The 11783-nt window shown below is 47.5% G+C and overlaps 1 gene segment (V, D, J or C); it reads left to right on the top strand.

Moving 5' to 3' along the window:
• Positions 1–3916: 3916 nt before the first annotated feature.
• On the top strand, positions 3917–7424 carry LOC101553319 (immunoglobulin heavy variable 3-23-like). The segment is given in 3 exon segments: positions 3917–4006; positions 4108–4469; positions 7383–7424. Coding segments are annotated over 3 exon segments (450 nt in total).
• Positions 7425–11783: the final 4359 nt, after the last annotated feature.

The following is an 11783-nucleotide window of genomic DNA, read 5'->3' as shown; positions in this document are numbered from 1 at the left end:
ACTGCTAAAAGGGCAGGCTTGCGGGGATGGTTGGGGAAATGGGGACAATGAGGAAGGAAGGTCACTAGGAGGTGGGATTGGTGTGGGAATAGCAAAACCCCAATAAATCTGCGTTAGGAACAACTTTGAAAACCATGATGCTTAAATAAAAAGAACAAGGGTTAATTTTAGAGTTGCTGAGACAAAAAGGGAAAATGTGGACTATTTTATGTATATATGAAAGACCTGTCATATTGAGAGAATTTTGATCCTTTCACTTTCTATGATTATGAAGATGAGTAAGTCAGGACCATCCTATGACCTGTTTCAATGTACCCCATTGACTAGTGCTCAATCCACCAGACAGAGCACGTGAGTTCAATGCCCCAGTGGGAAAAGGAGATCCAAAGGTGAGAAAGTTTCCCCTTATAACAGACTGGGACACCTCATGCAAATCCCTCTCAGGCTCTGGGGTCAAATGCTCTCTGGGCTGTGGAGCTCACAGCTGTCTCCTCATTCAGGGCTGAGTCTCTGGAGAAGGCAGAGCTGTGGTCGAGAAGAAGATGATTCTGTGGAGTCTTCTCCTCTGCCTGGTGACAGCCTCCCCTGGGTCAATGTCCCAGATGTGACAGGGTAGTGGAGGGAGTGACTGCAAGAACTGGCAGTGACTGATTCTCCTTGTCCCCAGATGTCCTGTCCCAGGTGCAGCTGCAGGAGTAGGGCCCAAGATTGGTGTCCCCTCCCAGACCCTCTCCCTCACCTGCTCTGTCTCCGGAATCTCCATCACAACCAGTGGTTACTGCTAGCCATGGATCCGACAGCCCCCAGGGAAGGGCCTGCGCTGGTTGTTGCTTATATGTTGCGATGGAAACACTTACTACAGCCCATCCCTCAAGAGCCGCGTCTCCATCACCAGAGAAACGAACAAGAACCAGTTCTCCCTGCAGCTGAGCTCAGTGATCCCAGAGGACACAGCTGTGTATCACTGTTCTAGATTCACAGAGAGGGGAAGTCAGGGTGAGCCCAGACACAAACCTGCAAGACAGGCTGGGCTACAGGGGTCTCCAGGGCCACCAGAGGGCGCTCAGGACTGAGAGGGGCACAGGGACCAGGAGGGGGTCAGGCCCACAAAGGGAATCCTATCACCATAGTAACTAACCCACACTGTACTCAGAGTGACCTCGGGGTCACACAGGGGGCCCTGTCCTGCCATCACTCACTCTCAGGACAGGTCCATTCTCAAATCTCCCTCAAGGATCTCTGTACCGACTTCCTCCAGGATCTCACACTTCCTGCAGCCCCTGTTTCTGCCCAGCCACATGGAGGTGAAGGTCTCTGACCCTCCCCGTAGTGACCCCGCACACTCCCCTCCTGTCTGCTCCCAGGAGAGTCTCCCTCCCCTACTCAGGGATGCCCAGAGAAGGGCTCAACCTAGTCTACTGTTAGGGGGTGCCTGGTCACCTGAAGAACCAGCTGTGACCCCCTGAGTCTCCTGTTCTTTCTCACTCTGCTGTGTCCCTCTGTGCAGGGCTAAGGGAGGAGCTGCAGGAGTAGTCGGGGGAAGCTCCAGCCCACACCCCTCAGCTCACTCCTGGGCACTCGCCCTGCAGGGCCTTCAGTCACTTGTGATCTCTACTTGGAGGTAGGAAGGATTCCCTTCTCCAAGGAGCTGTCTCTGAAACACTCCTCCCTAGGGAACTGGTGTGAATCAGCTGGACTCATTTCCCAGTGCTTACACTTCTTGTTCCCGCTGGTGCTGAGAATGCACTTCTATTCACACTGGGAATTTGGGGGCTATGAAGGACACCCCCCCCCAGACCACAGGAGGGGACTGCAGGGGCGCTGCCAACCACCAGAGGGCACTGGGGTTCCACCTCGCAAATGCCTCAACCCCACCAGGGGGCAAAGAGGGTCACCATGTGCTAGAAGCCCACATGTGCCAATATTCTGTCACAACACAGAGACACTCACCCCCATCACCCCACCCACTCCCATCCATGCCCAGTTCCAGCGTCTTTCCTAGGACCCTTCCCCATCGCTCCCAGAGCAGCTCCACTTTCAGTGACACCCTCACACTCCCAACCCCTCCCTGTGGCCTGTCCTTCCTGTCCCCAAGAGTCACCCCACCAGGCCCCCAGGACTTCAACGCTTGGCAGGGGGAGTCTTAATCGGTACTTTACTGATTGTTATTATTTTTATACCTTTCTCTTTATATTCATGTAAGATACAAAACAGCATTTCCTCATTTTTCTCCATCCTTCTCGAAATCTCCTGTGACTTATTTTATAGGTTCAAGACTGAGAATAATTCAAGATGCCTTTAGGCCTGAGTAAAAACCCACAATATATCCCTAGAGTGGAAGGCTATTGAGAGTGAATCTCTGTCATCACACCCTACACACATTTACACAAACAGCAAGCACTGCAGAGAGAGCTTGAGGGAGGGTGAGGCGTCAGGGGAGGATTGTCCAAGGGGTAACAATGGGGTGAGGGGTTCATCCACTGTTTCTGGTATGATGATCATTGCACACGTGTCCTTATATGTCAGTGCTCATGAAACATTACTGATCTATAATCAGTGTTCTGTTTAGATCCTGGACTGTTGTGAGTTTTATTACTAATCAAATGCCTCCATGGTAAGAAGGAGAGACAGAGCCAAAATTACTGTGAAGAGTCACACTCCAGCACCTCCTTGCACCCTCATCTCCAACATACTCCAGGTTGACACAAGTTTAGAATAAACAAAACTTGTTTACATTACAGGAGAAAAGTTCTCGACAGGTGCCTAGCCCATATTTTATGTTGTTGGTATTGTTTTCTCATTCGTTTGATTTTGGTTTTTGGGACAAATGAAGAGATGTTCAAGGGTTCTTCCTGAATCTGTACTCAGGAGTTACTCAAGAATGTGCTTGTGGAACCACATGGAATATAAGGGATCAAATCTGAGTCGGTCGTGTGCAAGGCAAGTGCCCTACCACTGTACTATCTCACATTCATTGATTTGGTTGTGTTATTTGTGCCATTCTTGGTAAACTCCTGATTCTGTGCTCAGGGATCACCTCTTGTGGGGGCATTGGAAACCATGTGAAGGGCAGGGGATCAATCTTATTGTCCACATGCAGGGAATCAACAATCCCTTCTACTGTCTCTGCATCTCTAGTTTCTTGGAACCAATCCTGGTGAACAAGGACCAAACGTGGGATGCTGTATTAACAGACAGACTGAAGAGAGAAAGGATATCGCTCAGGGGACTAACACCCTAGTGGACTAACAACTCCAAAAGCCCAACACATTGAGAGTTATTGCTTAGAAAGAGGAATCATCAGGAGAACGACATTTTTAGGTCAACTTTCTTACTTAGTCTGTCTGAGCTTAGTTCTTACAAATCCAAGGGCCTTAAGTAATCGGGATAAATACGTTTGACCCCAGAGATGTTTCCTCTGGGAGAAAGAACAAAGACAGCTGACACAAGGGCTTGCTCCAGTGGATTTTCAGATGCAAGAGTTCTAATATCTGGTCATTCTGACTTTCTCCTGATTCTATTTTAACCCTTGCTTTCCAAAACATTGGTAATAGTGAGTGGCTCAGTGGATTCCTTTTCTGTAGATAGTGGGAAAAGTTCTTAAAATGTATTTTAAGTATATTGTAAAAACCATTTAACCTTTAATGTGTCATACTATATCATGAAATAGAAATAATGTACACAATATAGGTTTATATAAAAATGAATATTAATAACATCAATTAAATTGGTTATCACATAAAAATTCCACACTGGAATAGCAGAGTTTCCTGGCACAGGCACCCTCAGAACTCCCCACCTTCTCTCTACAAGTTCAAAGATAACTTTTTATAGAGTAGAAGGACATGCAAATAAGACTCTCTCCACAGTGATGAAAACAGCCCAGGCCAGCCTCAGCTCCAGGAGAGGAGTCAGTTCAGGGGTTTCCACGGGCTCCATCCTGACTCAGAGAGAACCAACATGGCGTGTGGGCTGAGCTGGCTTCTCCTGATGGCTGTGTTAGGAGGTAACTCATGGGCGACAGAGACACGGAGCATGGGAGAGATGGGAGAGGCAGATCCTCTGTGTGAGGAGAGTTTCCTGACCAGGATGTCTTTGTGTTTGCAGGGGTCCAGTGTGAGGTGCAGCTGGTGGAGTCTGGGGGAGGCTTGGTGAAGCCCAAGGGGAACCTGAGACTCTCCTGTGTAGCCTCTGGATTCAATTTTGGCAGCTATACAATGCACTGGGTCCGCCAGGCTCCAGGGAAGGGCCTAGAGTGGGTCTCAAGCATCAGTAGTGGTGGTAGTACATACTATGCCGACTCTGTGAAGGGCCGTTTCACCATCTCCAGAGACAACAGCATCAACACACTTTCTCTGCAAATGAGCAGCCTGAGGGATCAGGACACGGCCCTGTATTACTGTGTGAAAGACACAGTGAGGGGAATGCACTGTAGACCCAGACACAAACCACCTGCAGGAGGAAGCAGGGTGAGCTTCAGGGGCGCAGGCCTCCAGGGGGCTCTGAGGACTCGACCCTGAGGAAACATTGCTCATGACCAGAAGAAACATCTTTCTGTAGAGATCAGGACTGACCTTCCCCTCAGCTTTCAGATGACACTAACCCTTCTTGTGGGTTGTGGTTGAGTCCTCCATCCCCACTGTGGTCAGTAATAACTTTATCACACTCTCTCTTTCCTGATGAAAAGTATCCATGAGCCTTGAGTTCCCTGGGGTATGAGGGGCACATTGTTCCTTATAGAAATTAGCATGACCCTGTAGGCATTATCAGGGTCTTCTGGTAGGAGTCACTTGGTCAGAAAGAGGAATCCTGGCATCCACTCAGCTGTGTGCGGGGTCCTTTCTTCTGCTCTCAGACACACTCTGTGCCCACTGACCTCTACCCTCTGACCTTCACCCAGGTAGCCTCTACCTGGTCACCCTCCACCTGGGAGTCCTGCTCTGGGACTGGCTGACTCTCACCCCCATCCACTCACTAAGTGGACATTCAGGTTTTCCCATGCCCTGTCCACCCCTCAGCCCTTGTAGAGGAGAGATTAGGTCCTGTGACACGGGCAGCACTGACCCCTCCACAGTGAGACAAGAGGCAGGGCCCAGAGTATTTGTGCTCTCACTGAGCCCCCACTCTCCTGGCACCTCCAGATATGCCACACCTCAGAGCCCAGAGACCCTCCTTACACTGAGGCTCCATACGAAGACCATTGCATATGTGACTCTTAATGATATTCTCATTGTGATTACACTCACCTTCCGGTCTGCCCTCCTAAGACAGAAACCTGGGGCTTATAATCCATGTTTCTCTTTCCCCTCACATGCTGACCCCCCTGAAGCACCTCTCCTGGTCTGGCGACCTTCCAAAGTCACCTCTTTAAAATCACAAGTGCAAGTCTCGGACCGGGGCCGATACCAGCTCGCGCTCTTCCTAGATTCGACCCGGGTGGCCATGCTTTTGTATGGCCGCTTTGCTGCTAAATGACCAAGATCCAGAAGCCAGCTACACTACTTCTTGTTCCAGGAAGTGTTTGCAGCCATGTCTCTAGACTGTGAACTAAGCCTTCGCCCCACGACGACCGAGGAGGGGAAACATCCTTCTTCCTCAGTTTCTCTTCCATTTTGGGGAAGAAGCGGCGTGGTGTCCGCCATAGTATGGGACTTTAAACAGGTGTGGACTTGGTGGCACGGCAAGGAGGGAAAAAAATGTGTTTTAAACTTGAAATAGCGGGACGCTTGGGCAGTCTCGGGCCGGGGCCAAGACCAGCTCACGCTCCGCCGAGATTCGACCCGGGTGGTCATGCTTTTGCACGGCTGCTTTGCTGCTGAACGACCAAGATCCAGAAGCCAGCTACACTACTTCTGGTCCCAGAAAGTGCTTGCAGCCATGTCTCTAGACTGTGAACTAAGCCTTTGCCCCGTGCTGCCCCAGAAAGGGAAATGATGCAATTTCCAACATAAATATCCCTGGACTTAATTACTACAATACAGAAATCCTAAACCGCGGTAACGGCCGCACGATGTCATATCTCTTCATTCTCATCAATGGAAAACTAATTATCAAATGCTTTCTTGTCAGTAGGCCCGTATTTTTGGGGGGTAAATTCCAACAACAATAGTGATTTGTGTGTTGAAACTCCAACAACAATAGTGAGTTTTGTGTTGAAATATGGAATGTAATCAAGGTAAAGAGAAAATGAAGTGAAATTTATCAGTTATGCAAATGGGGGTGGGGGTGGGAGGTATACTGGGGATTTTTGGTGGTGGAATGTGGGCACTTGTGAAAGGATAGGTGTTTGAGCATTGTATAACTGAGACATAATCTTGAGAACTTTGTAACTTTCCACATGGTGATTCAATAAAATAAATATTAAAAAATAAAAATAAAAACAATCACGAGTACACCATTAATTCTTTACTTAGGAAACTCGAAGTTCCTTATAAATCATAATTATAAGTTAATTATAAAACATAATTTATTTTTGCTCTTTTTTGTCACACCAAGAGATGCACAGGGTTTACTCCTGGTTCTGCACTGAGGAGTTACTCCTGGCAGTGCTCAAGGGACCATATGAGATGCTGGGAATCGAATCTGGGTTGGTCGCATACAAGGCAAATACCCTACCCACTGTGCTATCTCTCCAGCCCTGAAAAATCATAATATTTCAATTGTTCTACATCTGAAGGAGTGAAACAGCAACAACGTGAGTCAAGAACATTAGGGAGGGCTGGAGCGATAGTACAGCAGGTAGGGCGTTTGCCTTGCATGTGGCAGACTCGGGTTCGATTCCTAGGATCCCGTATGATCCCCCGAGTCACTGCCAGGAGTGATTCCTGAGTGCAGAGCCAGGAGTCACCCCTGAACATCGCTGGGTACGACCCAAAAAGAAAAAAAAAAGAACGTTAGGGAAAAAGCATGTTTAATTTAATTAGGTTAAAATAAAACAAAAATTGTTAATCTAGAGTTAATATTGGTGTGTAAAACTTTCATAATTTTGGTGTGTGATATATTCATAATAATGGTGTGTGAAATTTTTTGATAAATTTAAGGAAGTGTCTTGTTGGTCTTGGTGAAGCAGCTTGAGGAAATATTCCCAACATTCCCAGGCACTCCATCATCCTTCCTGAGGTCTGGGGGCCCAGCTGCCCTGGAAACTGCTGACTGTGGAGAGTACAGAGACGCGCTGGTGGGTCCGGTCTGTGAGGATTCACTGTCCTGGCCAAGCAGGTGCTCTGGGACAGGACACCTGAGGACAGACACAGTGAGTCACGTGCTTATACACGAGAGTGTTTATGAATCCTAGAGCCACCTGATACCTGAGATGTGATGTCATCATTCTCAATACTCACGTTTTCTGAATTGTTGTTTTTGTGTCTCTGTGTCTAACCTAGCAGAATTTTGTAGACACTGCTGAGTATGTAGATGACTTGTGATCCTTAATGTTGACTTTTTAAACATCAAATCTTAGAGCATATATTCTGACCCCTTAGATTTAACTCAACACGCAGGTGCTCCATGGAATTAGGGGGTACATGCATGTGACCAGCCTGTGTCTAGGTTCCATGCATTTGGGACGGGATGGAGAGCAGTGCCTAACGCCATTCAGAGCCAATACATTTGTGCCCTTGTGAAATGTGTGAGTCTGAGCACTAAGACCAGGTTCCAGGTACAAGAGTTTGTGGGTTGAGGACTCTCCAAGATCTCTTGTTGGGCACCTGATGGGTCTTGGATTCCTGAATGATGACCCCAATAGCAGGATCATGAGGTTCATGGTCATCATGATAGAGCAAATTGAGGTGCTCCTGGCCAGGCCAACCACACCAGGAAGGTCACTAGGTGAGGCATCTTCCTTGTCCCTAAATAGATTCAGCACCAGTGAGAAAGAACAAATCCACCCAAAGAACTGCCTTGAATCTCTCAGAGTAAAGCTGCATGAGGAAAAGGGATTTTCATTCAAGGTAAATGACTGAAAAAACACTGAGAAATATGATTGACATGGATCGGTTTCAGCCAACTCAGAATTCACAGGGACAATCACAGTGTCTGTTGGGCCCCCAGATTTGCATTCATAGTGGGAGAACAGGAGCCACCCCACAGGGACACGGAGGGACAGGGGCCTCTCTATAGGGTAGAGGCCCTGGTTGGGCTGAGTTTGGTCATGGGACTCTCCTCCCCAACTGCCGTTTCCCCCTCAGCAATACCTGTTTCCTGAGAGCTCCTCAGCACGTTTCCTGTGCTGGAGGAAGAGGCCCGGCTCTGACAGGGCCCCAGGGACAGGCCTGAGTGCTCTGAGCACAGTCAGTACCTCCTCCAAGGGATCCCACACACCAGCCTCCCCCGGGTCCCCTCCTTTCTCTCCAGAGACTCCCCCATGCAAATCTGCACTAGGGACCCAGGGTTAAAACCACGTTCACACTCACCCCAACTCGGGCTCCCTCTCCGCCTGACAGGGTGCCTGAGATCATGGACCTCATGGGAAGGAACGTGCATCAGCGCTGGTTCCTCCTCTTTCTGGTGGCAGGTCCCTTATTTGTGAGTATTCCCTGGACAGAGTCTCCAAGTAGGGCATGGTGTCTCTGAGCTCGTGACTCACTGTGGTTCTCTGTCCCCAGGTGTCCTGTCCTAGGCATAGCTGCGGGAGTTGAGACCAAGCCTGGTGATGCCCTCGCAGACCCTGTCCCTCACCTGCTTGGCCTCTGGATTCCCTATAACTAGCAGCAGCTCTGATATAGACTGGTTCCACCAGCTTCCTGGAAAGCTGCTGGGCTGGATTGATGGCATAAATAGTGCAGGAAGCACGTTCTATATCCCAAGTCTTCAGCCTCGAGTCAGCATTTCCAGGGATACCTCCAAGAACCAAGTTTACCTAAAACTGAGCAACTCAGTAACTGAGGACACAGCTGTGTATTATTGTGCAAGAGACAGTGAGGGCAAGTCCCTGTGAGCCCAGGCACAAACCTGCTGAGGGAGACAGGGGAACTGAGTGTGACCACGAGGGGGCGCTCTGCTCCAGGGACTCCAGCGCTGGGTTCCATTAGCAGCGGGAGAGGGGCCTGTAAGGAGGGCGCTTTATTCACTCTTTTGTTGAAAAATAGCACTGTAGCACTGTCATCCCATTGTTCATCGATTTTCTTGAGTGGGCACCAGTAACGTCTTCATTGTGGGACTTGTTACTGTTTTTGGCATATTGAATATGCCGTGGGTAGCTTGCCAGGCTCTGCTGTGAGAGCTCAGTACTCTCAGTAGCTTGCCGGGCTCTCCGAGAGGGACGAAAGAATTGAACCTGGGTTAGCATGTGCAAGGCAAACGCCCTACCCGCATGCTATCACTCCAGCCCGTTGAAATATCATCACTGTCACTGTATCACTGTCATCCCATTGTTCGTCGATTTATTCGAGCAGACACCAGTAACGTCTCTTTCCTCTCAGCCCTGAGATTTTAGCAGCCTCTTCTTACTCGTCTTTTCCAATGATTGGAGGCTCTTTCAGGGTCAAGGAAATGAGACCTATTGTTACTGCTTTTGGCATATCGAACACTCCACAGGTAGCTTGCCAGGCTCTGCCCATGCAGGCGGGATACTCTCAGTAGCTTGCCAGGCTCTCTGAGAGGTATGTATATATGTGTTACTGTATTTGTGATATGAATTCGCCACTGGGAGCTTTCCAGGCTCTCTTGTGCAGGCAATAAACTCTCGGTAGCTTGTCACGTTCTCCAAGAGGGAGAACTAGGCTATTAGATGTATATAATATTTATATATTATATATCACTGTATCACTGTCACCCCATTGTTCATCGATTTGCTTGAGCGGGCACCAGTAACATCTATATTGTTGGACTTGTTACTGTTTGGGGCACATCAAATATGCCATGGTTAGCTTGCCAGGCTCTGCCATGGGAGCAGGATACTCTCGGTAGCTTGCTGGTCTCTCATATATATATATGATGGTGCGGCCAGATGCTTCCAGGAGCTTCCTTTTACATTCTCTGGATATTGGCCATTGATTGGATTACACAGGGCCAGGGGCAGCTTCTGGGTGTGACTGCCTAGCTACTGGAAAATGGGGAATCTGGGTGGAAGAGGTCAATTCCCGATACAAGCAGCCTTGGAGATCTTGGCCCAGGTCCTGCACACCTGGATTCCTCTGCTGGTTCCTTCATGCATGAGGCTCATCCGAGTGTGTGGAGAGTGGCCTTGAACATGGCTGTGGCTGGGTTCTGGAGATGTTCAACTGTTGAAATATATAAAACAAAATTAATAAAACAAGCATATAAATTTCAGTTATAATTTCTTGTTCTGGTACAAATTTGTTTAATTATCTTCCTGTCTAACAGTACACTAGAGACTGTTCAATCCCATTTGGTAAGGTGTGGCTGATTTTTCTTCCTAATTAGATCATTCCTTTTCACAGAAAGGAGAGATTGCTCCTGTTACCTTCTTTATTATCACTGAGGGAACAAAATGATAGTAGTCTGAATGTTGATGCTGAGTGTGGATCCCCAGAGACCCCCACATTCTGCTGTGGCCCCTGTGCTCGACCTCTTCTTCCCAGTGATCTGAGCCCCCACCTGACTCCTGTCGGGAACCCCAGAGTGTGGTTAGGATGCAGGACTGTTATCATTGGATCCTGTCCATCCTGACGCTTTGTTCTCTGTGTACCAGGATGAATGTGATTATTTGAATTTACCCTTTTCCCTGGACTTACTTCATTTAATCTGGTATTTTTCAATTCCATCCATGTTGCAGCAATCTGTGATATTGCGTTTTCCTGTAGCTGCATAGTACACACTGTGAATATATACCACAATTTCTTATCCATGAAACTGTGATTAAGCACTAGGATTAATTTTATGTCCTGTCCAGCATATCAAATATTTCACTGAAATTATATTTGCATTTAAATATTACATACAATTATAATTAAATGATATCTTCTCAAATTGATGTTTTCAGATTTGGGCAATGTTGCCAAAAGTGGAATCACTGGGTCATATAGAAATTCTATTATCATTTTTTATAGAAGTTTACTAGTGTTTTGCGTTGACATTAAATGAGACAACAATCCACAATTTAGAATATATAGCAGGTAGCCTTTCATAAAGAATTAGGGTAGTTTCCATGTCTCTGCCATTATTTTCTTTTTTTTTTTTGCTTTTTGGGTCACACCCTGCGATGCACAGGGGTCACTCCTGGCTCATGCACTCAGGAATCACCCCTGGTGGTGCTCAGGGGACCATATGGGATGCTGGGATTCGAACCTGGGTCGGCCGCCTACAAGGCAAATGCCCTACCCGCTGTGCTATCACTCCAGCCCTCTCTGCCATTATTATAAGCACTACATTTCTTCTCAAATTAATGTTTTCAGGTTTTGGTGTAGTTATCTGGGTGAAAACACTAGGTCATATAGAAACTATTTTAGTTAAAATATTTATTTAATCACCATCAATCACAAAGTTACAAAACTATTCATATTGTGGAAACTTTGTTTTCATTTTTTTTTTTGAGAAATTGCCTTACTATTTTTCATTCATTGGATTAGAACCAAACATTGACATTCCAAACCAACCTTGAAACCGAGTTCCTCATTGGGGACAGCCCAGCTAACACTGGTTGTTTCCAGTCTCGATATCAGCCATTTTCGCTGGGCTGAGAGGATCCACCACTGTCCTTCTGATTGGCATTTTCCTGACAGTCAGTGCTGATAAACACTTTCTATGCCTACAGTCAATGGGGATATCCCCTCTAGGGCAGTCTCTGTGCATGTCCCCACAGCATGTTATGAAGGGGGATTTAC

The sequence above is a fragment of the Sorex araneus genome, chromosome X, assembly GCF_027595985.1.
Source record: "Sorex araneus isolate mSorAra2 chromosome X, mSorAra2.pri, whole genome shotgun sequence".
Taxonomy (NCBI): Eukaryota; Metazoa; Chordata; class Mammalia; order Eulipotyphla; family Soricidae; genus Sorex; species Sorex araneus.
This window is presented reverse-complemented; position numbering and strand designations above follow the sequence as displayed.